General features: G+C 40.7%; 2 protein-coding genes and 1 long non-coding RNA gene across 5 annotated transcripts in view; 1 reads left to right on the top strand and 2 right to left on the bottom strand.

The window, feature by feature from the left end:
• LOC109444616 (uncharacterized) overlaps window positions 1-5,924 on the top strand; it is a 38,722-nt gene extending 32,798 nt beyond the window's left edge. For 2 of the 3 annotated variants that reach the window (XR_016021048.1, XR_016021049.1), the window contains exon 5: window positions 769-1,245. This is a non-coding gene — a long non-coding RNA (uncharacterized LOC109444616). Of the gene's footprint in view, window positions 1-768 lie in introns of all 3 variants that reach the window. The other variant, XR_002136901.3, reaches the window with a different exon arrangement.
• The window catches only part of SPMIP4 (sperm microtubule inner protein 4), a 37,817-nt gene extending 30,896 nt beyond the window's left edge, over window positions 1-6,921 (bottom strand). Inside the window, exons 1-2 of the mRNA XM_019726125.3 lie at window positions 6,783-6,921; window positions 5,960-6,119 (exon numbers count right to left, since the gene is read on the bottom strand). Of these exons, the coding sequence (XP_019581684.3) occupies window positions 5,960-6,093 (134 nt within the window). The 5' untranslated portion in view covers window positions 6,094-6,119; window positions 6,783-6,921. The remainder of the gene's footprint in view (window positions 1-5,959; window positions 6,120-6,782) is intronic.
• An 11,553-nt stretch (window positions 6,922-18,474) lies between these two features.
• On the bottom strand, window positions 18,475-24,942 carry NPVF (neuropeptide VF precursor). The gene is made up of 3 exons (XM_019726230.3): window positions 24,077-24,942; window positions 22,397-22,803; window positions 18,475-21,035 (listed from the first exon to the last, which is right to left on the bottom strand). Exons 1-3 carry the CDS (start codon window positions 24,212-24,214, stop codon window positions 20,984-20,986), a joined length of 597 nt encoding a protein of 198 aa, XP_019581789.2. The 5' UTR covers window positions 24,215-24,942; the 3' UTR covers window positions 18,475-20,983.
• Window positions 24,943-25,166: the final 224 nt, after the last annotated feature.

Raw genomic sequence — 25,166 nt, 5'->3', positions numbered from 1 at the left:
CTGCACTAGCTAGTCAAGGAGAATCTGGGAGACCATTGAATCAGGGTGCTGTAGAAAGGGCGATGGCATTCAGCTCTCAGACCTGTGAGGTCTTCACCAGCTGTGTGACTATGATCAACAGACCCAGTTTGGGGGGCATGACAAGTGAAAAAATTTTAAAACACATTTGATTAATGACAATATAAGGTTGAATATCTAAGTATTTAAAAGTTACATTTAAATTAGACAAGTCAATTTCTCAACATCTGACCCCCATATATTACACTGTCCCAGGAAGATGAGACAGTAGAAATGTTAATCAATCATTTGGGTTGGCATCCACCTAAAGGCAGTAAGTTGCAGGAAACCATTTAAAATAAAAGGCAAAGCAAAAATAAGTCATATTTCTCTTTTATTTTAGGGTCTCACATTTCCTCCCTTAGCTTTAATAATAATAGCAATATATAGAAGGGACTAATTAAAATATTGAAATTCTAGGATTAAATAATTTTAAAACTTAAATTATACTGTATCCGGTATTATATTATATTATATTATTATATTATATTATGTTATACTATATATTATAGTAAAATAAGACCGGGTCTTATATTAATTTTTGTTCCAAAAGATGCTTTAGAGCTGATTGTCTGGCTAGGTCTTATTTTTGGGGAAACACGGTATATGTCTCCACAACAAAGAATAATAAATTATTAGTGCTACAATCTGTAGCCACATAAAATTAAGTGTTTTTTTGTTTGTTTCTGATTTGTTTATTTTGTTCTTTAGATTCCACATATAAGTGAAATCACATTGCATCTGTCTTCTTCTGTCTGACATACTCCACTCAGCACAATACTCTCCAGATCCATCCATGCCACTGCAGATGACAAGAACCCATTACCTTCCATGGCCGAGCAATATTCCATTGTATATGCGAGTATGTACCACCTCCTCTTTATCCATTCATCCATCGATGGACACCCAGGCTGCCTCCACATCTTGGCCATTGTAAACAGTGCTGCAATGAACATTTGGATGCCTGCATCCCCTTGAAGTAGCGTTTTGGGGTTTTTTTGGATAAATACCCGGAGTGGGATTACTGGGTCCATCTTTGTCTCATCATAACCTTTGTTTTAAAGTCTCTTTTGTCTGGTATAAGTATGGGTACTCCAGCTTTTTTTTTTTCCTTGTTTCCATTTTCATGAAATATCTTTTTCCATCTCATCACTTTCCATCTATGAGTGTGTCTTTCAATCTGAAGTGAGTCTCTTGTAGGCAGCATAGGTAAGGGTTTTTTTTCTTATCCATTCAGCCCTTCTATGTCTTTTGAGTTGAGCATTTAATCTATTTACATTGAAAGTAATTATTGATAGATGCGTAGCTATTGCCATTTTATTATTCATAATTTTGATTTTTTTTTTTTCTATCTTAAAGAAATCCCTCTAACATTCCTTGTAATACTGGTTTGGTGGTGATGAACTCCTTTATCTTTTTCTTGTCTGGGAAGCTCTTTATTGGTCCTTCCATTTTAAATGATAGGCTTGCTGGGCAGATCTGCAAAACGCCAGGATACCCTGAGGCCTGCTGCCACCTGACAGCTCCCTTAAAGTTCAGCCACTGATAAAGCCTCTTGGGGTATAGAAATTGGGTGAGGCAGGGTCTCAGGGAGTCACTAGAGTGGGGAGAGTTGTGGTCACCAGGTTAATGTAGATTCTGGTTTGATGCCAGTGCTGAGCCTGGAGCTGCTCAGGAAAAGTCTCAGAGCTCACCCAGGCCAGTCGTCACCAGCCTGGTGCCCATGGACAATGATAGTTTTCCAAGAAAGAGTGCAATGGGAGCAGGGCTGGCTGCTCTTGCCAAAGTGCCTCCAGCATTGGGGGACTAGGGTGGGGCAGGGTCCCAGCTGAGTCAGCAGGGTGGAGCCCTGGAGCTCACCAGACCAATCAGATTCAGATTTGGCCATAAGCATAGGGGTTGAGCTTAATTAACACATTAAAGATGTGGCTGCCTGCAGGCTGCATGGGAAAAGGACCCTTCACAGGGAAAATGCTGACTTTCCTCCAGCCCTGGCCTGGAAACCACACACCTCAGTCTGCTCCTCATATGCCTCTGACGCCCCGAGTCACTGTCCCTCCACTGGAGCCCAAGGTGAGTGCCTGCCAAGCGAGTGAGTCTGTGCACGGGCCCTTTAAGAGGACGTCTGGGTTTCCTGAAGCCTTCCGTCCTACCTGATGGTTGGAATCCCCACTGCTTTTCACAGCTAGATATTGTGGGGGCTCCTCTTCCTGGCACTAGTACTCTGGGCTGGGGAGCCTGGAGTGGGGCTGGGGTCCTTCACTCCTCGGCCGAGGTATTCCTCCTTATTTTCAACTACCACATGGAAGTTTAGGACCAGCCCGTTTTTGTCTCCGCCCCTCCTACCAGTCTCGATGTGGCTTCTTACGTCCTTAGTTATAAAACTGTTCAGCTAGACTTCAGATGGTTCTCCAGGTTAATTGTTCTATAATTTAGTTGTAATTTTAATGTATTCGCAGAAGGAAGCAGGCATGGTGTTTATCTACTCCATCTTGGATCTCCTGTTGAGTCTTTACTTGTTTTTGAGAATGATATTCTCCCTATAGATGAACTAATATCTCACTTTGGAGTCACTTGACAGAATTTTGAGCATTACATTCCAAACTTAGTGGCCTGAATTTAGCCAGTAATTATTGGAAGACATGAATAAAGGAAAGCTCAGAACAAACATACTAATTTTTCATTGGCAGAGAACTAATAGTCAAAAAGTATTCAGGAATCAGAAAGCAATGGAATGAACCCATAAACAAAATGGGAACATATCATGAAATCTTAATCAATTCTCAAGGCACTTCCTTAATTGATATGTTTGCCCCAATAGGCTACAGAACTTGCTGGAGGTAAGGAGATGTTCACTGTATGGAAAAGGGAGGTAGTCCTCTGTGATGATTCTGAATACCTGTACCTGCCATTCTTAAATTTTCAATGAAAGAAATGCAAGAGAACACCACCTATTCATTAATTATTAATTAAAGGTGATAAACTCTCTCTCTCTCTCTCTCTCTCTCTCTCTCTCTCTCTCTCTCTCTCTCTCTCTGTGTGTGTGTGTGTGTGTGTGTATTAGTGACTACTGTAATTGCTCCAAAATATATCAGTGAAGAAAGTAACTGAAGTATAAAGATTAAGTAGCCCTTGATCAGTGGATAAGCCAGAACCATAATCCTGGTTTTCTTACTGTTTTCAGTGCTTTCCGCTAACCCAGTGGTTCTCAAAATAAGCTGAAAAACTTTCTAAAAATGCAGATTCCCTAGACCCACCTCAGACTTAATGACCTAAAATATCTACAGATAGAGCTTACAGATAGAGGTGATTTTGATGTACCCTGTCTGCATAAAGCTGGATAACAATGGTGATAGACTGCATTACCTATTCTGGAAAGAAAAAAAAAAGTAGGCTGATGTGAGAAAATCATTTTGTGTTTTTGTTAAAATTGCCAAATTAGTTCAGGATGCATTATGATATTTTAAAAAGGCATCCACTTAAGTACATCCGTGTTTAGGAAATGAAGCTGCTGAGATCTAACATACGTTGGGACTCATGTTCATCCTTACCGTTATGAAAGGTAATTCCTAAGAGCTAGGAGATTGTTGTTTTGTCTTGTGTTTGAGGCTTGAGTTGGAGCCATAGACCCTGAACCTGGTCTGAAGAAGGCTCAGCATTGATAGAACAGAAGTACCAATGTTATCCTGATGACACTTTCCAGAGCAGTTCAGAAGAACAACTGAGAGAAAAGCGAACTTCTATTTCTGTAAGCTGCCCGGCTGCTTTTTAAAGAGGTAGTTACTAGGAGGGGTTCTGAGAATACACAATCATTCTGGCTTTCCTCTCTGGGGACTGGGAAAGGAAAGAATTCACATGGAATAAAGGGAAAAGCAAGTTTTAGCTATTGGGAGCCAGAAACATAGTTGCACCAGATATTGCTTCAAATAATACCTTATTGTAGTTTATAGGTAACTGGACATGTGTTTCGTGTTACAGTCAGTTAGTGAAAAGCAATTCCTTTCTCAAAGATGCTTCTCTTAAATTTCATGCCAGTTAAAGGGGTTTGGAGCCAATTACTAACCAACCATATGACCATTTAGGTAGAAGGCATCGAATTTTCAGTGCAAAGCCTTAGATGAGTACTTCTGAGGGGCTAGAGAAGTCAATCAGAAATGGCAGCCCTAAATTCCTCCTCAGATCCCTTTTGGTGGAATGCAAAACCCCACATTGCTGCTTTTGGGCAAGGTCAGCTGCTCATCACCAGATCACACGTGATCTGCTAAGGGTTTCCTCTGACTCAAGGGAAGCTCTGCCTAATCTGATGGCCCTTGGAGCTAAGGAGGAATTCTGGGCTGACAGCCACTTTTGGGACTCAAGTAGCACGAGAAGAGAAGGTGCAGCAAGGACTAACTCAGTAGAAGTGAGCTGAGTTCTTTTCCCCACAAATATGAAAATATTCCTTCTCATTAAGTGAAAGTAGTTTACAGAAATATGTTGAATATGATCTTTAAATTAAAAAAAACAACAACTGGGAAGACATATCAAGATGTTAACAGTGGTTATTATTTCTGGATAAAGGAAGTACAGAGGTTTTCTTCCTGGTGCTTTAATTTCATAATTTTATTTCTGTTGGAAAATGGAAAATTTATTTTGTTTGTGGATTTCCAGGATTTTTAAATTATTTATAAGGAACGTGCTTTAGTTTATTTAATTAAGAGAAAAAACTTTTCTTTTTCATATAAAGAGCATGTTTACAAATTAGAATAGATCCATGCAAGTCTGATCAAGACAGTGAAAGCCCAGATGCAAGAAGAAAGAAGAGTAAAGTCTCTTGAGAACCAGTGTTTAGTCTGGCAAAGAGAAGTCTTAGAGAGCCTAAAGAGTCTTCAAACGTTTGAAGGGCCGCAATCCTGGAGATGATGGATTTTTCTTAGTTTGCATGGCTTTTCAGGAAAGAACCAGGATCAGCAGGTAGAAATTACAAGGAAGGAAAATGTTCTCAGTACCGAGAAAATTATCTAATAAATCAGGAGCATTCAAAATTGGAATGGCCTGCCTGTGGGGTAGTGATGTCCCATTTTGGAAGTGTTTAAACTGAGGCTAGGAGATTTCCTGTCTGATTTCTTAAAGAAAGAATTCTTAAATGAGAGGTTTGACCAAGTGAAATTAAAAAAACAAAACAATTAAAGCAAGACAAAGAAACAACTACAGGCATTTGTTTTTTCACCATCCAAGTGTTTTGAGAATTATTTTCCCCCTCAAAATGATTCAAGTATATACAATACAGAAAGCTGGCACTAAGATCTTTGAAAATTATGTGCTTGTACCTGTTACTTCATATGTAAATTGGGATACTGATAGTATTTATCTCACAGGTTGTTGTGAGGAGTGAGTAAAATAATTCTTGCATAGAAAACGTTTGGTACAGTGCCCACTCATAGCAATCACTCAGTATTTGTTAGAAGCAATTTAAAAATTATAATCTGTAATTAATGTGTTATAGGAAATTCGGTAAAGGAAAACTTTAGCCAGCAACTATGAACAACAGATTCTGGGAGTATTTTTGACCAGATCGTGTTAGGAGATGATAAGGAACCATACACTATTCTTTATTTAAAAAAAAAAAAAAATTTTGAACAGATTAATTTCCAAATGAAGAAACCAATCATTCTAGAGTTCTAGAATGTAGTGAATGAATTCGATGTCTACCTTTGAAAAAGACTCACAAACTTCCTTTTTAGCAAGTTCTAACAGCTCTGGACACTTTAAGGTTTAGTTAATTGTCATGTAATACCTTCCCTATGATGTGATAAACAGAAGAGCCCCGTAACCTTAAGTGGTTTTTTTCCCTTCACATATAAATATATACAAATATATTAAGAGTCTTTTTGATGTTTGCTTTCTCTAGTTTTTGTTTTACCTGTCCTCTGAGGCGGTTGGGCGAGTAGCTGTTTGTAGCGGAGTGTGCAATTGATTAGAGTAAAGGGTGTCTGATAGTATCTCAGCTCCTTCCAGCTCCCTGCAGCAGTAGGGCCTGCCGTGAATTACCTCCATGCTTCTTGTGGCTAAAATGGCACAATCTGGAAAAGAAAAAGAGGGCACCCTTGGCTGGGGAGTCCACTGGACTTGGTCGCTATCACACTGACCCCAGGACAGGCAGGAAACGTGCTTTGTTCTGCTAAACTGTTCTGCGAAGTTCAACTCATCTCTGCGCAGAAATCAGGGGCTTCCTTCCTCACAGAGAGCCCTTCTGTGGATCTTGGTATGTTATCAGTAATAGATAGCAACTGAAGTTGTGTGGAAATGAATTTCAACAGAAACAGATCCCCAAAGTGGAAGGTGTTCCTAAGTAGTTTGAACACTACGTGGATCATCGTACAAGACCCCTACTTCGCGGACATCGACTGAAATTCAATTCTTGCCTTTCATTTAACTGTAACTATTCAAGAAAACTCAACTGATCCACCCCACCCCCCAGGTATTTCTAAAAAGCAGGGAGACTCATTATCCAGCAGAATCAACAGCTATGCTTCCAAAGGCTTCAGGGGTCCTGAACGAGATAAGTCCTTTGCAGAGAGATGGAGAATCAGAGGGACCCCAAAGGGTTAGAATCCCACCCCTCCCTTGGACTTGGAGGGGGACCCCAGCAAGGTGCCATGGTTAGGACCACGGCCCCGGGGATGAGGCCGAGCCTCCCCGGCCGTCAGCGCCCTGCCGAGCGAGGCCTGGGGGTTCAGACGCACCTGGGACATCAGCTGGGGGACGGCACCGGACCGCACCGCCTCTTCCCCTCCCCAGAGCTGGCGGGCCTTTGCGGGGCGTGGAATTCCGCCTTCATCCGCATCTGCGGCCCTGGGGAGCTTGAGGGCAGGTGTGGGTGAGCGAGGGAGAGAGCGGGCCGGCGGGCTGTTCAGGGGTGGGGTTGAGGGTGCCTGTGACGGCGACTGTGACCGTGGCACTAGGTAATGCGTTCTTGTGGGGCAGCACGCTGCGGGACGGCGGGCCGGGGCTGCGGGCGGCCCGTAGAGGTCTCTCAGGAAGCCGGCCCAGGAGCTCCCGTACCTGTAAGAATCGAATGCGGGACCCAAACTAACGAAAGAGGACCAGACACCCATCCGTGGCCTCAGCCCCTGGGTCCCACTCTCCGCCTTGGGCCCCGCCCCCGCTCCTCGCCTCGCCCAGCCTCGTCCACGGGCGCCCTCTGGCGGCGGCATCATTTTCTCCTTTGAGGGTTACCTGTTCTGGTAGTGTTCTCTCTTGTGGTCTGGGAAAAGGAAGACCAGGGCAAGGGTAGAGGGATGGGGGAGACGCTGGTGAGGCCAGAGCCTGCAACCGGTTCTTCCCTCCCCTCGCTGGAATGGGGGACGGCGCAGCCAGGTTGCGGGTGGCTTCCGCAGGACTCCACAAGCGCAGCCCCGGGGATGGCGCCCTAGCAGACTGGGATTCTTCCTCCCCTGGGTGGGTGCGGACCTGGCAAACCGGCAGGTCCGCCTGCGGTTACCCTACCCAGGCCCCAAGGACCTAGCCACACCTCTATTACCTCAAATCCCCCACTTCAAGAAACGAATGTGAACCACGTTTCTGCACTTACAGGGCTGTGCGTTTCTGTGACGGATGAGAAAAGGGCCCTGAGAAGGACCAGAATGCGGGAAGGGTACGTAAGGGAGAGGCTAGAATTGAGCTTGCAGGAACGCTGAGAAGGTGGGGGCGAGAATGACCGCCACCTCTGAGAAGGAAGGTGTACCAGTGCTGTTCTTTATGTTACAACTTTTTAATCAACCCTCCAGTGGGTATTCATTTTGGGCCTTCTACGTCAGTGTTAGCTGACGTGATCATGGAAAGGTGCATAGAAGTAGGCAAGGTGGTAATCTTGTAATCTTGGTCTCATTTGTAGTCCCTGCACCGCTCCCTTGGTGGGTGTATTACCCACTAAGCCTAGAAGAGCAGATCCTGCTGGAGACAGAGTTGTGAATTAGTTATTTGTTTTTATCTTTGACTCTTTTATACATTTTTTTCCCAGTTTCTTGTAGAAGTCCACCCTAACCTTTTTGCCGCTCCTGTGTTTTCAGGATCTCATTAAACTCCCTTCCCATAAACGCTCTGTGAGCGCAGCCCATTTCAAGTATCCAGCTTTCCAGTACTTTCTGTATTCCACCTTTTCTCCATACTTGACCTTTGTCCCATTGCCTCATGGCTTCATTCTTCCTGGGAGGTAATATCTGAGCATAATAGATTTAATCAGGGATATCTGGTGAAGCTGCATCACTAACCACATGTGAGTATGTATGTGGATGGTTGTGATACCAGGCAAGTTGGGGGCAATTCTGGGTTGATTGATCATGATATATGGTGGTAGCCTCCAGGTTCTAGTGGGTTTGAAATGTTATTTTAGGTCAAATGAGTGTAAAAGGTAGGAAAATGTAATTGCTTATTTTTATCTTTGTTTTCTCTTTTTTTCAATTTTAAAAAAGATTTATTAAAACTATAGCTAACATACAATATTATATTAGTTTCAGGGGTACACAATAATTATTCAACATTTACATACCTAAAGAAGTGACCACCATGATGTAAGTCCAGCGACCATCTGACACTGTACTTTGCTATCAAAATATTATTGACTATATTCCCCATGCTGTACATTACATCCCTATAACATTTGTTTTATACCTGGAAATTTGGACCTCTTATTCCCCTTCACCTGCCCTCCCCTTTTTTAATTTTTCAATTACAATTGAAATTCAGTATTATTTATATTAATTTCAGGTATAAAGCATAGTGGTTAGACATTTGTGTAATTGAAGAAGTGAGCCCCCTTGACTAGTCTAGTACCCACCTGGCATTACACATAGTTATCCCCGTATCATTGACTATATTCCCTATGCTTAACTTTATATCCTGATGACTATTTTGTAACTACCAATTTGTACTTCTTAATCCCTTCACCTTTTTATCCCGTCCCTCAATCCCCCTCCCATCTATCACTCTGATAAACCTAGTACCCATCTGACACCATACATAGTTATTATAATATTATTGACTATATTCCTTATGCTATACCCTACATACCCATAACTAGTTTGTAACAACCAATTTGTACTTCTCAATCCCTTCCCCCTTTCCCACCACACCTCCAATCCCACTCCCATCTGGCAACTATCAAAATGTTTTCTGTATCTATGGGTTTGTTTCTGTTTTGTTCGTTTATTTTGTTCTTTAGATTCCACATATAAGCAAAATCACATTGCATCTGTCTTTCTCTGTCTTATATACTCCACTCAGCATAATGCCCTCCAGGTCCATCTGTGCTGCCGCAGATGGCAAGAACCCATTCCCTTCCCTAGCCGAGCAATATTTCATTGTACCAACAATATTTATATGTACCAACATATAAACAATATTTATATGTACCACCTCCTCTTTATCCATTCTTCCATCGACACAAGACTGCCTCCACATCTTGGCCATTGTAAACAGTGCTGCAGTGAACATATGGATACACACGGCCTCTCAAAGTAGTGTTTTAGTTTTTTTTTTTTGATAAATACCCAGAAGTGGGATTACTGGGTCTTTCTTTGTCTCTTGTTATAACCTTTGTTTTAAAGACTGTTTTGTCTGGTATAAGTGTTGCTACCCCAGTTTTTTGTTTTTTGTTTCTGTTTTCACAAAATAACTTTTTCTGTCCTTTTACTTTTTTCTGTGTGTGTCTTTTGATCTGAAGTGAGTCTCTTGTAGGCAGCATATGTAAGGATTTTATTTTCTTATCCATCCAGCCCTCCTACAAGGTCTGACAATTAAGGTCATGAACTTGTTGCAACGATGTTGCTAACCTTTTTTTGATATCAGAGGGATTATTCACTATGAATTTGTACCAACTGGACAAACGGTTAACCAAGTTTACTATTTGGAAGTGCTGAAAAGGCTGCATGAAAAAGTTAGACATGGGGCAGCTGGTTGGCTCAGTGGTTAGAGTGCAGTGCTCATAACACCAAGGTCGCAGGTTCGATTCCCACATGGGCCAGTGAGCTGTGCCCGCCCCCCCACCCCACAACTAGATTGTGAACAATGACTTCACATGGAAAAACACATTGTACCCCAATATTCTCTAATAAAAATTAAAAAAAAAAGAAATAAAAAGTTAGACAGCCAAAACTTTTTGCCAACAATTCATGGCTGTTGTATCATGACAATGCACCAGCTCCTACAGCACTGTCTGTGAGGGAGTTTTTAGCGAGTAAACAAATAACTGTATAGGAACACCCTCCCTACTCACCTGATCTAGCCCCCAATGACTTCTTTCTTTGCCCAAAGATAAAGGAAATATTGAAGGGAAGACATTTGGATGACATTCAGGACATCAAGGGTAATATGACAATAGCTCTGATGGCCATTCCAGATAAAGAGTTCCAAAATTGCTTTGAAGGGTGGACTAGGCACTGGCATCAGTGCATAGCTTTCCAAGGGGAGTACTTCGAAGGTGACTGTAGTGATACCCAGCAATGAGGTATGTAGCACTTTTCCTAGGATGAGTTCGCGAACTTAATTGTCCGACCTCATATGTCTGCTGACAATCTTATGGGAGCTTCCCTATAAGTTACTAAGTTGACTTTCTCTTGCTGCTTTTAAGATGCTTTCTTTGTCTTTATCCTTTGCCATTTTAATTATAATGTGTCTTGGTGTGGGCCTGTTTGGGTTCTCTTGTTTGGGACTTTCTGTGCTTCTTGGACTTGTATGTCTATTTTCTTCACCCAGGTTAGGAAAGTTTCCAGTTATTATTTGTTTAAATAGCAATCCCTTGCTTTCTCTCTTCTCTTTCTGGTACCCCCTATGATGTGAATGTTGTTATGCTTGAAATTGCCCCAGAGGTTTCTTAAACTAGCCTCATTTTTTGGATTCTTTTTTCTTTTCACTGTTCTGATTAGGTGGTTTGTGAGCGTTATCTTCTAAATTGCTGATTTCATCCTCTGCTTCATCTAATCTAAAGTTGATTACCTCTAATATATTCTTCATTTCAGTTATTGTAGTTTTCATATATATTTTAAGGAAATACAAATTGGTACAAGATAAAATGGAAGGCAATTTACCAACATCTATCAAAGTTATGACTGTAGAGCATTTTGAACTAGCAATTCCTCTGCTAGGAATTTTTACTACACATATGCACACATAGGCCTCTAACACACAGATTATCCAGTACAGCATTGTATGTAATAGGAAAAGATTTGATGTAACCTAAATGTATATATAATAAATGTCATACACAAACACACATGCACACCTAAGAACCTAGGCACCAAATCTGATTTTGAAGAGAAATCTAGGTAGCATGTCTCAGTAGTGACATTACTTTTCCTACCTACTATATAAATCCCAACAAAGTGTGAGGGAGGAAAAGTCATTTTTAGATGAATAAGTCTTCAAACAACGTACCTTTCAGGTATCTCCTTCAATTTGTTTAAGTCAGTGATCCCCTCCCCCCTTTTAATTCAAAAGCAATTTTTAACTGATGCAAGTAGTATAATTATTTTGTTTATTTTAGAAATTTGAAGCCATATGGAAAAAAATCCTAAGCAAATTGAAAGTAGTTGCTTCTGGGGAATAGAAATTGGGGGTGAATGAAGTTGGGCTTGGGGCAGTAGTTTTTCATCCAACTGGGACACTTTTAAGGGTGAGAATTACACTGGGATAAGCATAAATCAGAAATGTTCCTGGAAAACTGGCTGCAGTCACCCTAATTCTAAGCCTTGTAGAATTCTTTTGACTTTTTAAACTTTGCGCATGTAGTTCTTTCTAAACATAAAAAGGTTTTGAAAGTCAGATAGCACAGCCTCGCAGTCCACACAGAAATGATACCTGTGATATTCGTGATGCATAACTGGCTGTCCAGTCTGTGCTCAAGCACCTTTCCATGGCTCATGTTAGATCTATTACGGGGCAGCTATAATTGGCAGCAATTCCTTTCAAACTTGCCAATTCCACTAACAGGTAATAACACAGAACCCTTTCTCTTCTGTGGCTAGCCCTGATTTTAAATGTGCATTGCTTTCATTCGTCCAAAAGAAGTGACACTTCTACGTTGTCTGATCCCCCGACTTTTCTGTACAGCGTGCTGTGTTTATTGCTGTTAGACTGAATGTGCCAATAGTCCTGAAAAACGGGGAGAGAAGCTTTGCTTAGGGTAAGAAACAAGACTTCAGAAGTGATTTAGTATCTTGGGTAAGGTCACACACAGCCCTACAAGGTAAACGCCTTCTCCGGTTTGATTGGCAAGTGGAAGGCTCATGTATCAGAGGAATCGCTAACTTCCGTGATGTATAGCCCTTGGCTCCATTCCTGCTCCATTCCTCTGTGAGGCTGCCTCCACTGCCCTCTCGCTGTCCTGTGATGTAGGACGTGGCCCAGAGTGACAGAGAGAGAAGGTTGAAGGGGCAGTTGTTAAAATGTCACCCACCCAGACTGAAATCCAAATGGCTTAATTTACCAAGATGTGTTTTAACTAATGAGAGTGACAAAGTGAATAGGCTGTGGTTTCTAATCCAAGTAATGCTTTAGTTACTGAAATGCAAATGGCTTAATTGGAGGGAAACAAAAGTTAATTAGGTCAAAAAGAGATGTTAAGAAGAAACTAAAAACTTCTTTGTGACAATTAGATCTACAGCTGGTGTGTGGTAGAAGAAGCTACACATAGAAATTAAAGGGTCAAATGTAAATAGTTTAAAATTTGTTTTGTAACTGCAGTGACTATTTCAATTTTATAATAAATACAACGTTTGCATTTCATTGCAGGTATTTTAACATAGAAAGAATATTGGTGATTTTCAGTGGGCACTGTTTTGTTTAAGTGCTCTGCCTTTCCTTAGGGATGTACTGAGTCCCTGATGCTAATAATCCTTAACTCATAGCTGGACTCAGGCTGCAAAACGGAGGTTTGCTTTTGTCTCCTACAAGCTATTGAATTGTGGTGATTGTGCATTATTTTTAAATTGTTAATTGGTTAACTGAGCCTTAAGTGTATGGTTTATTATACAATATGAAACAAAAGGATCTGAAAGACTTTTTGTTATTGTAGTGGTGATTTTTTTTTTGGTCTGACAATTTAAAATTAGTTAAGTACAAACGTGGAGCACTTTCTGCCCTCTAGTGGTTAAAAGTAATTTTGCAATATGGGTTACAATTTCAGTGCTTTAAATTACAAGGGAAAAGCTACATGATATTTTAAAAGCGGTTTGAAAATTATATAGGTGCATTACTGTAGATAATTAGTAATTGTTGAATATTTTAAGAAAGATAAACAATAATTTTATGTGTTATTAACAAGACTATACCCATGCCTGGAAATCCAGCAAGAAGTAAAGTAAATTTTGAGATTTTTCTTCAGGATTAAAGTAATATTTCTCTACCTCTACAAAGAGAGTATTAATTCAACATTACTCTCATTATATTTTAATTTCACTCCTGATTCTAATAGTGATTTTCCCGTTTGACTGCTTTCATACTTTAGTTCCTATATTTAGGAAGTGAATAATGGGTGGTAATACTTTCCATTTCCTAAGCTACACATAGGATTAAATTTATTACATTAGCGTTCGGAGAGGAAAACTTCATGACATTTGAAAAAAAACCTGCTATTAGAAAGAATGTTATAGAGCACACGCGTTCAAAGAAAAGTGCTATGAAATAGCATATGAACGATTGTTGACCACTCCTCATTTCTCAGGGGAATGGAACTAACCAAACTCTTCAGTTTCCTTACTGTTATGAAATAAATATGTTCTCATATATGACTGCTAACAGAAACCTTTACTGTTCCAGGTATTGCCAGAGAAGCATTAGCTCTGTCCCAATATATTAGGAGCTAGCAAGATGATAACATAGTTCGGGAGAAAAAAGATTAGCAAAAACAAGCTTTCAAAAGACCCCTTTCAAAACAAGCTTAAAGGGAATATAGGGAAAGTTTAATGTTCTGGTGAAACACGTGACATTCCTAAAAAATATGAGTCTGTCAGAGTCAGGGCATCTCTAAAAAGCATCGACCTTATTGTTGTCATAGGAATTTTTTTGGTGGCCAAAGTAACCCGAAGGCTGCGGACATGGTTACTTAGGTATTAATAGTGTGAGTGTAATTAGAGAATAGTGCCAGACTATGTAAAAAGGAAGTGAAATGCACTTAATACCACTGAATTGTACACCAAAGATGGTTAAAATGGTTAAATTTTATGTGATGTATATTTACCAAAGTAAAAAGAAAAAAACATACAAAAAAGCAAATGCAATCTCCCCAATTTTTTAATGCTTCTAACAACAGTGAATGAAATGTGCAGTACCTAATAAACATTTTAGGAACTCAGGGCCACTTAATAATGGTAAGTTAACATAAACATTGGATATAATAAAGAGGAACAAATGTTCACCACCTACTTTCCTAACTCGAGCCTGACTTCAAGAAGCAAAGTGATTATATTTTCCACAGAACAGTTGATAACAAACACCAATATGGGTGAGAGAAAGGGGAAGTCTGCATTATCTGAATACAATTCATGTCAGTGGGCCGGGGGCAGCCTTCTTTCTGATTCACGTTAATTTCTTTACTGCTTTGTCCTAATTCCTGAATGAGATTTGTAGGAGGCTGCAGATAACCCAGAAGTTGAAAGACCAATTCTGACAGAAGTTTATCTGCTGACGCCTTTTTCCGCACTTGCCAATGATGACGTAGTTCATTGGCTCTTTTGACCAGTTCAGTTCTCCCACCGAAGCCGAAACTGATAGTTAAATTTCATCATCAACAGTAGTACTTTGTCAGCTACAGAGAAGACAAATCACTGGTTGCTCCTTTAGAGTCTACGATAAAGTGGTCCAGCGTTTATTCTGTGACATTTATAGTCATTTATAGCATTTATAGTCATTTATTACTGATAAAGTAGGCACCTCCTTACCTGCTCTTTAGATACTTAAGAGCTACCCAGGAATCTATGGTCTTTTTCCTTCTTTCCTTCTTTTCTTCCTTCCTTCCTTCCTTCCTTCCTTCCTTCCTTCCTTCCTTCCTTCCTTCCTTCCTTCCTTCCTCCCTCCCGCCTTCCCGCCTTCCCCCTCTCTCCCTGGATCCTTCCCTTCCTACCCTCTTTATAAAATCTGTATATAGTGTTCTAAAACACTGAGGATTTATTCATGAGCTCCAGAGCACTCGTGTTTTATTTTTAAAGTTTAATTCAACAACTGTTTCCTGAATGCTTAAAATGTTTGAGGGCTGGATGGTGGGCAGGATAGTGGATGGTGGAGAAGGGCACAGACTTGGAGGTCAGACAGGCCTCAGTTGAGCCCACTTGACAATTCTGTTTCTTCTGGAAGTTCTTTCTCATGTATAAAGTTCAGTTCTGGAAGTTTAGTTCTCATGTATAAAAATGAACATAACAGAAATGGTTAAAACAACATTAAATGTTAAAACAGACATAATTGTCATAACAGTCACTATTATTATTAAACTGAGGAGGCGATACAAAGAAGAGTAGGATAGTTTAGTGCCGTGGTTCCTCATTAGGGATGATTTTGCAGCCCAGGAAACATTAGCAATGCCTGGAAACATTGTTAGGCATCACATTTGCAGGGTTGTGCTACTGGTATTTAGTGGGTAGAGGCTATGGGTGCTGCTAAATATCCTACGACACGCAGGGCAGCCACCCACATCAAAGAATTATCCCAAATGTCAACAGTGTTGACCTTGGCCTTGTGAAGGAAAAGAATGAAAATATGTTGTATATTTTGTATTACACGGAAGTGAGCTTGTAGAGGTGGACAAACTGTCTAGTTGCCCATCTAACATCCATGCTCTTTACTCCATAGTAATAGTGGTTGGGGGGCGGGGGGTGTATGTCTTAAGGAGAAACTACATTTCCCAGCTTCACTTGCTGATTGGGGTGGCCAATGACATGAAAGAGGAAGTTGTTGGATGGTGATCTTTAAGGGGCCCTTCAGAAAAAGGGCACCCCTTTGCTTTGTCCCTTTGTTTTTGCTGCCTGGAAGGGGATGTGATGGCCTGGTGGGAACCATGTGCTTAGGACAATGGAGCGGAAAGATGGCAGGAGTCTGGATCCTTGATAACTGTGGAATTCCTACACCAGCTCAGAACTGCTTCCTTCTAGATATTTTTTATGTGAGAAAAAAAAAAGTCTTGGTCAAGACAATGTTATTTAGGTTTTCTGTTACTGTGTGCAACTGCATCCACATTTGACCTGCATTTGGAAGGATTTTTGACAGAAAAGGGGCCTGTGAGATGAAGGAATTGGAATGAACAAAGGCACAGAAATGTGAAAGTGCATGTTTCTAGGAATAACACTTAGTTTTTGATAAGTTCCAAAGGAGGAGTGTCACATGATGTCTGCAGGAAGATCTTTTAGGGGACACACACACACACACACACACACACACACACACACACACGAGGTAAGTGGAGGCCAAGCGCTCTAACTTTTCTTGCCTGTTTCATTTTGTTGGTTATGCTCAGGTGAACACTGACCTCCTATTTTTCTCACTGAGAAATTGGTCCCTGAGTCAGTACACGTTTTTCCCTTTTTGTATTTTTCAAGGTCACTGTCATGGTATGATGTATGAAATATGGACCTGCGATCACATGGAAGTTGCCTTCCATGAAAATTGTCGTTATATAACCTGTGTCATCCCCAGCTTTCCCCCGAAGCCCCTACATTCCACTCGCCTTTACAGGACCAATCCAAATGGAATTTCCTCGGAGAAGAAGTGTTGGAAGAGAGGCGGAGGGGTACAGAGAGGGATATTTTGGCAGATGTGCCTGGGGAAGTACGTTGAGGAGACGAGCACAGTTACCACCTCACGTCCATTTTATGCTACTATAAAAAGCCAGGATTTGGAGGAAGATAGAGTTAAACCACTTGAGTGATTCTGATTGTTTTGGCATTATGTTCACAGCATTTAAATAGCCAATCAGATAACAATATTTATTTATAAATTGAATTAGATATTAATTTAAAATAATTCTAAAAATAAAAACCTTCTATTGTAGTGATTCTTGAGCTTTTTGGGATAACAAACTCCTGTGAAAATTTAACCCCAGAACTCCAAACTGTCTCCCCAGAAAAATTACATATACGTGTAATGATTCAGAGAAATTGTCATTTCTAGCAGCTATACATGTTCCTTATAAAGAGAGAGCCATCTTTGTTGCAAAAGACATCAAAAGTGAAGTTTTAAGATGCGAAATTCCAAAGCAAGATCACCAGTTGCAGACTTTTTGAAGGAAGTGATTGAAAAGTGGTTCCCTTAGTCCTCGATTTCCTCACCCACTTGGAGACTATAAAGGGATAGGATTTGGGTTTATAAGATTCCTTTGGAGAGCGTTGTTACCTTGCTCTGAATGCTCCCTACCCAGCCCTGGTGTCAGAGGATTACTGAGTTCCTTACTCTTCACCAGGGAGGGGCTTCCAGAGGATGAGAAAGTGTGTTCCAGGGGTTGAGAGAAACAAAGGACTGGATTCCGACTCCAGGCCAAAAAGCTAAAGCATCAGAGGGCAGCAGAATAGAGAAGTATGGAGGCCTCCAGTCAGGAGGGTGAGCCTTGGGTGACCAGATAAAGGCTTCAGGAAAGAGAGATTTGCAGAAGCTGTTTCGCGTCCTACTGAAGAGGACCCCAGAGGAGAAATGGGCATGTATGGAGTGAGTGCCTGTGTTCCAGGAGGAGGGCCGAGGCCAGCCTGGGATTTAAAGGTAGTGTGGGAGACAGAAGAATTGCAGGAAGAAGGCCCTGCAATGGTGGGCGGTCTAGAGAGGGAATCCATCCACCCTAGTAAGAACTGTCCTATCCCCTTGCCTTTCATCTCAAATTCTCTTCTATTGCTGCAGAGTCCAACAAAGCAGGCAGCAAGTGAGAAAGCAGGTGAGGCTGGAAGAGAGAGCAGACAGAAGTCGACCCGTGAGCTCAGGCCTCACACGGGAACAGTGAAGGATGAATGAATGAATGAATGAACTCAGACTGAAATGTTGATTACAATGAAATCGAGACCATGTGTTTTTGACTCAGGGGCCAAAGGTCTGACATCACTTAAGAGCAGCAGTGAAGTTCACGGCATCTGGCCAGGTTTTTATCCCGGGCGAGGGGAAGACTACTGCACGCCCTCTTCTCTGTCCCTTTCAGTTTAAAGGGGGTGGTGGGAAGCAAGTGTAAAACGGCATTTTGACCACATGTCACAAGTTGTGCAATTGTATTTATACTCAGTGTAGGAGGTAAGCAGACCTCCTAGGCCTGCACGACAGGCTAGCCTTTGGGTTTCACGTAGGAAACTCCGATTAATAAACATGGAGAGGGCTTGGATGTTAGGAGGGTGGCACAGGAGCCAGTTGGGCCAGGTTTGGGGGGAGCAGGACAGGCTACATAATTGTGGGACCCCTTTGTTCAGAGTTCTTAAGAATTTCGAGATATTGACAAGCAGTACATTTAACTGAACTCAGGGCCTCATGTGACTGCATGGGTTGCAAGCCCATGAAGTCACCTGGGGATGAGCAACAGAGGTCAGAAGAGAAGGGGACCCTGCTAGTGGTCCAGTTAGAGAGAAACTTGGGAGAAGCAGCTTGTCTAACTGAGACATTTTTCAGTGAAATGCTATGCAGTGTGATCCCCTCAAGATTCTACAAGTCCTCAGCAAAATTGCAAAGTCCCTCATGTGAATGGATTTCTTATGGAAGCTGGTAAAGAGGCTGGAAAGGAGCTAAAACAGAGTAAGCCAAGTAGGTGAGGGGACAGCTGACACCTGGTTATTCATCTAACATTTTCCATAAATTTAAAGGGTTTAGGTAAAGGACCCATGTTATATGATAAGAAATGTCCCTGTCATATAGTATAAAAGTGGCCTTTTATTTATTCATTCATTTATTTCTTTATTAGTGTAGCAGGATATTGCATGATACTTTCTCTGTTGCTCGCACTGGGCAACTGGGGACCAAATCTGGAAGTGCAAAGGGACTAAATACCTGGCATTATAATGAAAATCATGCATGGTGAGGGGGCCAGACAGCCTTCAGGGTTCACATCCCAACCTCTGCCATCCGTGCTCTTTCCAGCTGGGTATGAGTGGGTGGCCGGGAGGGGGCCTGCTGACCGTCACCCCAGAGCCAAGCAAGAGAGGTGCCTAGAAAATCACTCGTAGACAGTGGGGTCATAAAGAGGAGCCTGGCAGTTCATTTCTGGCTGGTTGTTTGCCTGGACAGCGGACTTACTGATCTGCACCTGCTCCCGTAAGCAGGGCAAAGAGAGTTGGCGCCACATGTGGGCAGCAGTGGAGTAGTCGAGGGGCAGCCTGCCATCCCGCCCTGGGCATGGCAAAGCTGTCTGCATTTTCTATTGATCCAGTGCATGCTGAGAACGTAGCTGGTCCGAGCCTTTCTTTCTGGCAATAAGAGGCTATCGGGAGTACAGATGAGATGAGGGTAGTTGGAAGAGATCAAGAGGCATCCGGGTCTTTTCAGTCAGTGAGAAGGTCCCTGGAGTGCTTCCGGACGGAGCCATTTGCAGAAGCAGCAACATTATATAGAGAGGACGAAAGGGCTACCCTTGATCCCACCCCATCCTTCCTTTGCCCACCCCAACACCCTGGGGAAGATAGGAGAGGAGATTGTGTGCCCAAAGGTCTCCCATGTTCTGTCCCACCACTCTACCTCTGAGGCGAGAATGGGGGGGAAGAGAGAAAGGGCAGAGTGATGCTCCTTTCCCACGGCAGGTCCTTCCAGCCACTAGCCCAGCCAGCGATGGGGGAGGGAAACTGCTTCAGATGGGAGGTTGGTGTCTTCATCTGGACTCGACAGAGTTTTGTTTGTTTTGTTTGTTTGTTTGTTTTAATTTATTGGGGTGACAATTGTTAGTAAAATTACATAGAGTTTCAGGAGTACAATTCTGTATTACATCATCTATAAATCCCATTGTGTGTTCACCACCCAGAGTCAGTTCTCCTTCCATCACCGTATAGTTGAGACAGAGTTTTTTAATGTCAAGAAGTGACCAAGGAAGTTATAGAGTCTGTCCGGTGTGTGGTTAAGGGATCTCTACCCAGCAGGGAATGTTGATTCCACCCAGCTGGGAGCAAGATGGGGGGAAAATAATGCCATTTTTGGTTTGCACCCTGTGGAGTTGAGACTATTCCATAAACCACTTATATCTGATTAAGGACTTCATAGTCTTATGACTAAAGTCCAAGAACTGCCTTTGTGTTGTGGTGTACTGTGGTTTATAAATTGTTAGTTTAAGAGTGATCAGATTTTTTCTGCAAATCAAATACTTGAAATAGTAAATGAGGAGAAAAGAGATACACCAGGAGATAAATGTCCAGATATCCAGGAGACACTTAAAGAGGTTTCTAATAGTTGCCTTAAAAAAAAAAAAAAAATCTCTCTTAAAAATAAAATTCAGTCTATTGTAGATTCACTAACAGTTGATACAATGGAACAAATGGGTGTATAAAAACTTGTTTGTACGTGATTTTTTGATTCATGTTCATTTATTTGTCAACTATATTATTCTGTTAAATTATTTAATTTTCATAATGTTTGTCAGGCTGCGCTTCTATTTAATTTTTTACTTCAGTGTAACTGTGTCCATGATTTTTACATAGAATAGTGATACGGCTCTCCCCCTCCCCCCCCCTTTCTCTTCCCTCTTCCCATTATCAGAAGCTTCTTAAGTATTTGCAATGCTCTTTTTATTTAGACAAAAATTATTTCACCTTTACATTACAATATTCTCTAAATGTTTTTTTTTTTTTTTTAAATAACTTTCAAGATACTAGTTGTGTTGACAAGAAAAAATGGCTGCCATTGATAACCCATTAAAAGAGTGTGGTGACTTTTCATTCATTGTTGTCTTCACTATAGAGTGTGCAGGACACAGGTCACAGCTTTATTATCGCTTTAGGGACAAGCTCTGGAGTTCTTATTTTTCTTGTTTCAATTCTGCATCATCAGTTTTCTTGAATCCCAGTCTCCTAAAATGTAAGCAGTACAAAATATTCTCATCCATCAAAACAATAGCATGTGAGAGCATATAAAAACGCAAACCATGGTCTTAATTGCCTAATTATACTTAAATTGAATTGCGTTGCACTTGCAGTGAGTGACACATTGATGGTCTTCATCAGGGGTCCTCCTTTTCCTGGTGAATAACACCCCCAATCCTTTACCTGGCTCTGAATGTCTGCACCTTCTGTTCTTACCGGGTCCTGCTCGCCTTCTTTCCTCTCCTCTTGGATTCCCTTGCTTTAGTTCTTTTGCTCATGCTCCTCTCTTTGCCTGAAAATCTCTCTCCTCCCACCAGTCTCTGCATGTTCAAAGAGAGCCATCTTTCAAAATCCAACTCATGGAACATGCCCGGATTCCCACATGAAGAAACATTCTCTCCTCTTTGACCCTTTGTAGGAACTTATCAGTGCCTCTCATATCATTTCCTTAATTCTGTCAAATATCTAGGACTTTACTATGTGCCAGACACAGTTGTAGGCACTGGGGATATGGCAATGAACAAAAATTGTGGGATTTATAGAACTGAAGTTGTAGTGAAGGGGATGGACCCTAAATATAGAGCATGTCAGGTGGTGAAAAGTACCATGGTAAAAAATAAACCAGGAGTATTCTGAGAAGGTCTTCCTGAGAAGGTGTCATAGCGTGCCATCTAACTTCCTGCAGGCCTCAACCAAAGTGTCATGGACTACTTTATATTAAAACAAAAATTATTTTCACATATACTCTCGACTAGGAAACAATAGGTAGGTAGCTTATTCATTTTTTGAGTCTCTTGTAGTAGCTTGCATTCTGATTTGTACATAGTAGATACTTAATAAATACTTATTAATACAAAGAATAATTATAATAACAGGAGTTATTTACAAAATGAGATCCAGGAAAAAGAAAAAAATTGATTTAGAGTTGAGGAAGAAAACCTGAATCTGAGACCTGGGTTAATGAGATGGCATCCGTTGTACTTGAAGGACAGCTCCCTCCTATGGGACCTTTTATGTTAAGAGGTCAAATATTGGACAGGATTTCATAGACTTACATCCCCAGTCCTGTCCTTGCATATTCCTACTCAGTGTGTGTCTAGAGAGAAATGAGATGGCCCATGTGTGGCTTAGGAGGAGCCATCTCTTTACTTCGTGCTTGCAGTCACATTTGTGCCTGACCTGTAGTTCTCAGTTTACAGGTGTTATTTCCCTGTGTCTTAAGGCCCTTTTCCTTCTAAGAAACTTAACTTCCTTAGAAACTTCCTTTGGAAAGATGTAATCCTTTTTAAAGTTTCTGGACCAGCTGCACATAGCTGCTCATGCATTTTAACCAGTTTTCAGGTATTTACCTTGGGTGCTTTTCATCAGGATTCTGGATTTCTTGGGGCTGGCATGTCATGGAATAAAGTAACTCATTGACAGATGCGGGATGCATGGATTGTTGGAGCAAATCTCTCAGGGTCTCGGTGACACTCGTGGCCATTGTTGTTCTCCCAAACCTTTGGGGCAGATTAGGGACACGTCTCGCGAGGCTCTCCTCTGTATTTCTTCCAAATCTCAGAGGTAGATTGGCCATTCCGTCAGTGCTTCTTTCTTCGTCCATGGTCCTCCCAAACCTCAGGGGCAAGTTGGCTGCCAGGTGGGGCATTTTGTTGACTGCAGGCGGACTTATCTTAATGATATTTTTTGGGTCCCAATCTTCTAACTCTTCAAAATTGAGACGTCTTTTCTTTTCCCCTGTAAGGTCTCCTCTAGGCTATCAATAGAAATGACTGTTAAAATTATTTATTATTGTGCTAAGCAATTGATTTAAACCCCAAATTAACTTAAATCCAGACTTCAATCTGTAGAATTGTTAAAGCTATAAACAAAGTTTGTGTTTTCACGTGCAGAATATTTTAATAAATAATTTGCGTGAAGCTTCTTAAAGCAAGCTAGTTTCTCTGTCCCTGGACTATTGTGAGACAACTATACAGTATTAATAAAAAATATATAGTGAATAAGAAGCCATGTGTTCAAGCAGCAGGAACATAATGAGGTATTGAAATGAGGCAAAAGTTTATTTTACTGCAGTTATTCTCTGTCAAGTTTTGATTCATGTTGTTTACGGAGAATTTCACATATTTTTATATTTTGATTTTAGAGAAACCTCCCACTGCCTCTACATGTCTCTTGTTTTCCCCTCTTTAAAGGCCAAAGTGGTGGATATATGCAAACAGAGATGCTAGTCAGGTTTTAGGGTACAGTTGGAGGATGCTTCACTGAATTTCTTTTTTATGTGCTTATATTTGCAGTTTTAGTCTAAAAGTGATTCTCAAGAAACGGGTTGTATTTTTATTAATATCTAAACTACATTTTTAGTAAAGTACCAATTAGTTTGTGGGTTACTGTGCCACTAATGTGCCCACTTTAAAGGAACCATTTAAAATACAGCAACTGTATAATTAAATTTAGTTTAACCATGAAGGTTTGTCCATATAAAGGTTTTTAAATGATTGCTTTCTGACTGTAAAAGGTAATATATACTCATTTCAGCAAATTTGGAAAATATCTAAAAGCGTACAAAAAGAAAATGAAAATAACTTGCAATTCTACCATCTAGGGATAAATATTTTAGTTAGATACAGATTTACCACAAACTCACCAGCTCATAAGTGCTGAGTAGAAAATATGAATGTCATAATATTTTGTTTGTAGTTGAAGACAATTCAAATATCCAGCTGAAATGTATCCAGATCTTATTTCTGCAGCTATTTATTACAACTGTGTACTTCTGAGTCAACTGAAAATTATTAATGTACCTTAGCTTGCTAAGTATCACATCTTATACTTAAATTGTCATTAAAGAGTCCAGGCTGTTTGCTGTTGTGTTGAGAAATACAAGTTACATCAACAAATTGTCATGGGAAGGCTAAAGTTTGACAAAAAAAACAAACACAAACTAACTTCGTTACTCTTTGCAAAAGTATTAGACTCCAAACAAATATATAGTTAATGGCAGTTGTGTTAGATAGAGTTAAAAAACTTACCTCAGAGTATTTGTCATAGTTTTCTTTGCTGTGAAGATTGGGCATCATTAACTCATCTGCACAAAAGGTGTTTGATGTGAACAAGCTTGAAGTGGCTAAAATCCATAAAATGAATCGTTTTGATGAAATAACTTTCATTTTGTCCAAAATCTAGAATTCAGTTTATGTGTGCACAGCCTGGTGTCTACAGGAAGGGAAATTGTGGTCTTTTTATACTGGTTAAAAACAAAGGAGAGTTTGCTTTAACAGTTAAATCAATCCCACATGTTTTAAGTACTAATATTAATTAGAGTTTAACTAAAATATGTATAAAGAATGCGGGTAATTCATTCTGGGAAGACAGCAATGTTTCTGCTTATAAATTCATTAACTTTGAAAATAATTTTCCTTATTAAAAACGAGCTTCTAATTAGGTGAGTTTGGGACCCCTGTAATTAGGGTTCCAAACAAAACAGAATGTTTCATTTCTCTGAGCTCAAACGAAAAGTATTTTGGTATTTGCGTCAATTCTTGGGAGAAGGAAAAAATAGTATTCAATACATTCTAGCCGTGTTAAACATTTTTCTGTATCCACACTAAAGAGTGAGGCATACTATTTTCAAAATGTCAAGCAAAATCAAGAATGCGAAAAGAATTCAAAGTCACATAATCACGCAAATAAAATGCCATTAATTACCGTTTTGTAGAACGCTGTTTGGTTATTAAAAAGCTTCAGGAGTAAATGTCAGCTGTAACGTGAAGGGTGCATAAGACCATGCGATAGGCATTTTGACAAACTGGCTGTCTCAGGAGAAGCTGGAGGCAGTTCAAGGCCTTTTATATTTGCCCTGTGGGCCTTATTTGGCAAAACTGTGTAAATCATCAGGATTTTCTTTCTGTGAGATGCGGTACGCTACCTTCCTTCTCAAAGCCTTGGGGAACCCTAGCAGAGGTTTGGTAAGTCACACACATGCTGGTTTTGTTGCTCCCCTGGCCCATATGATTTAGGTAATCTCACACTGCCACGGGCATACTGACATCATGGCCTAAGAAAAGAATTTACAGAAACAAACGCTTATTGACAGAAATGCCAAAGTGATTCTCTTTCGGA

This window comes from Rhinolophus sinicus, chromosome 4 (genome assembly GCF_057876585.1).
Source record: "Rhinolophus sinicus isolate RSI-liver-muscle chromosome 4, RSI-T2T, whole genome shotgun sequence".
Taxonomy (NCBI): Eukaryota; Metazoa; Chordata; class Mammalia; order Chiroptera; family Rhinolophidae; genus Rhinolophus; species Rhinolophus sinicus.
Note: the sequence above shows the minus strand (reverse complement) of the source record. Positions and strands in the feature narration are given on the sequence as shown.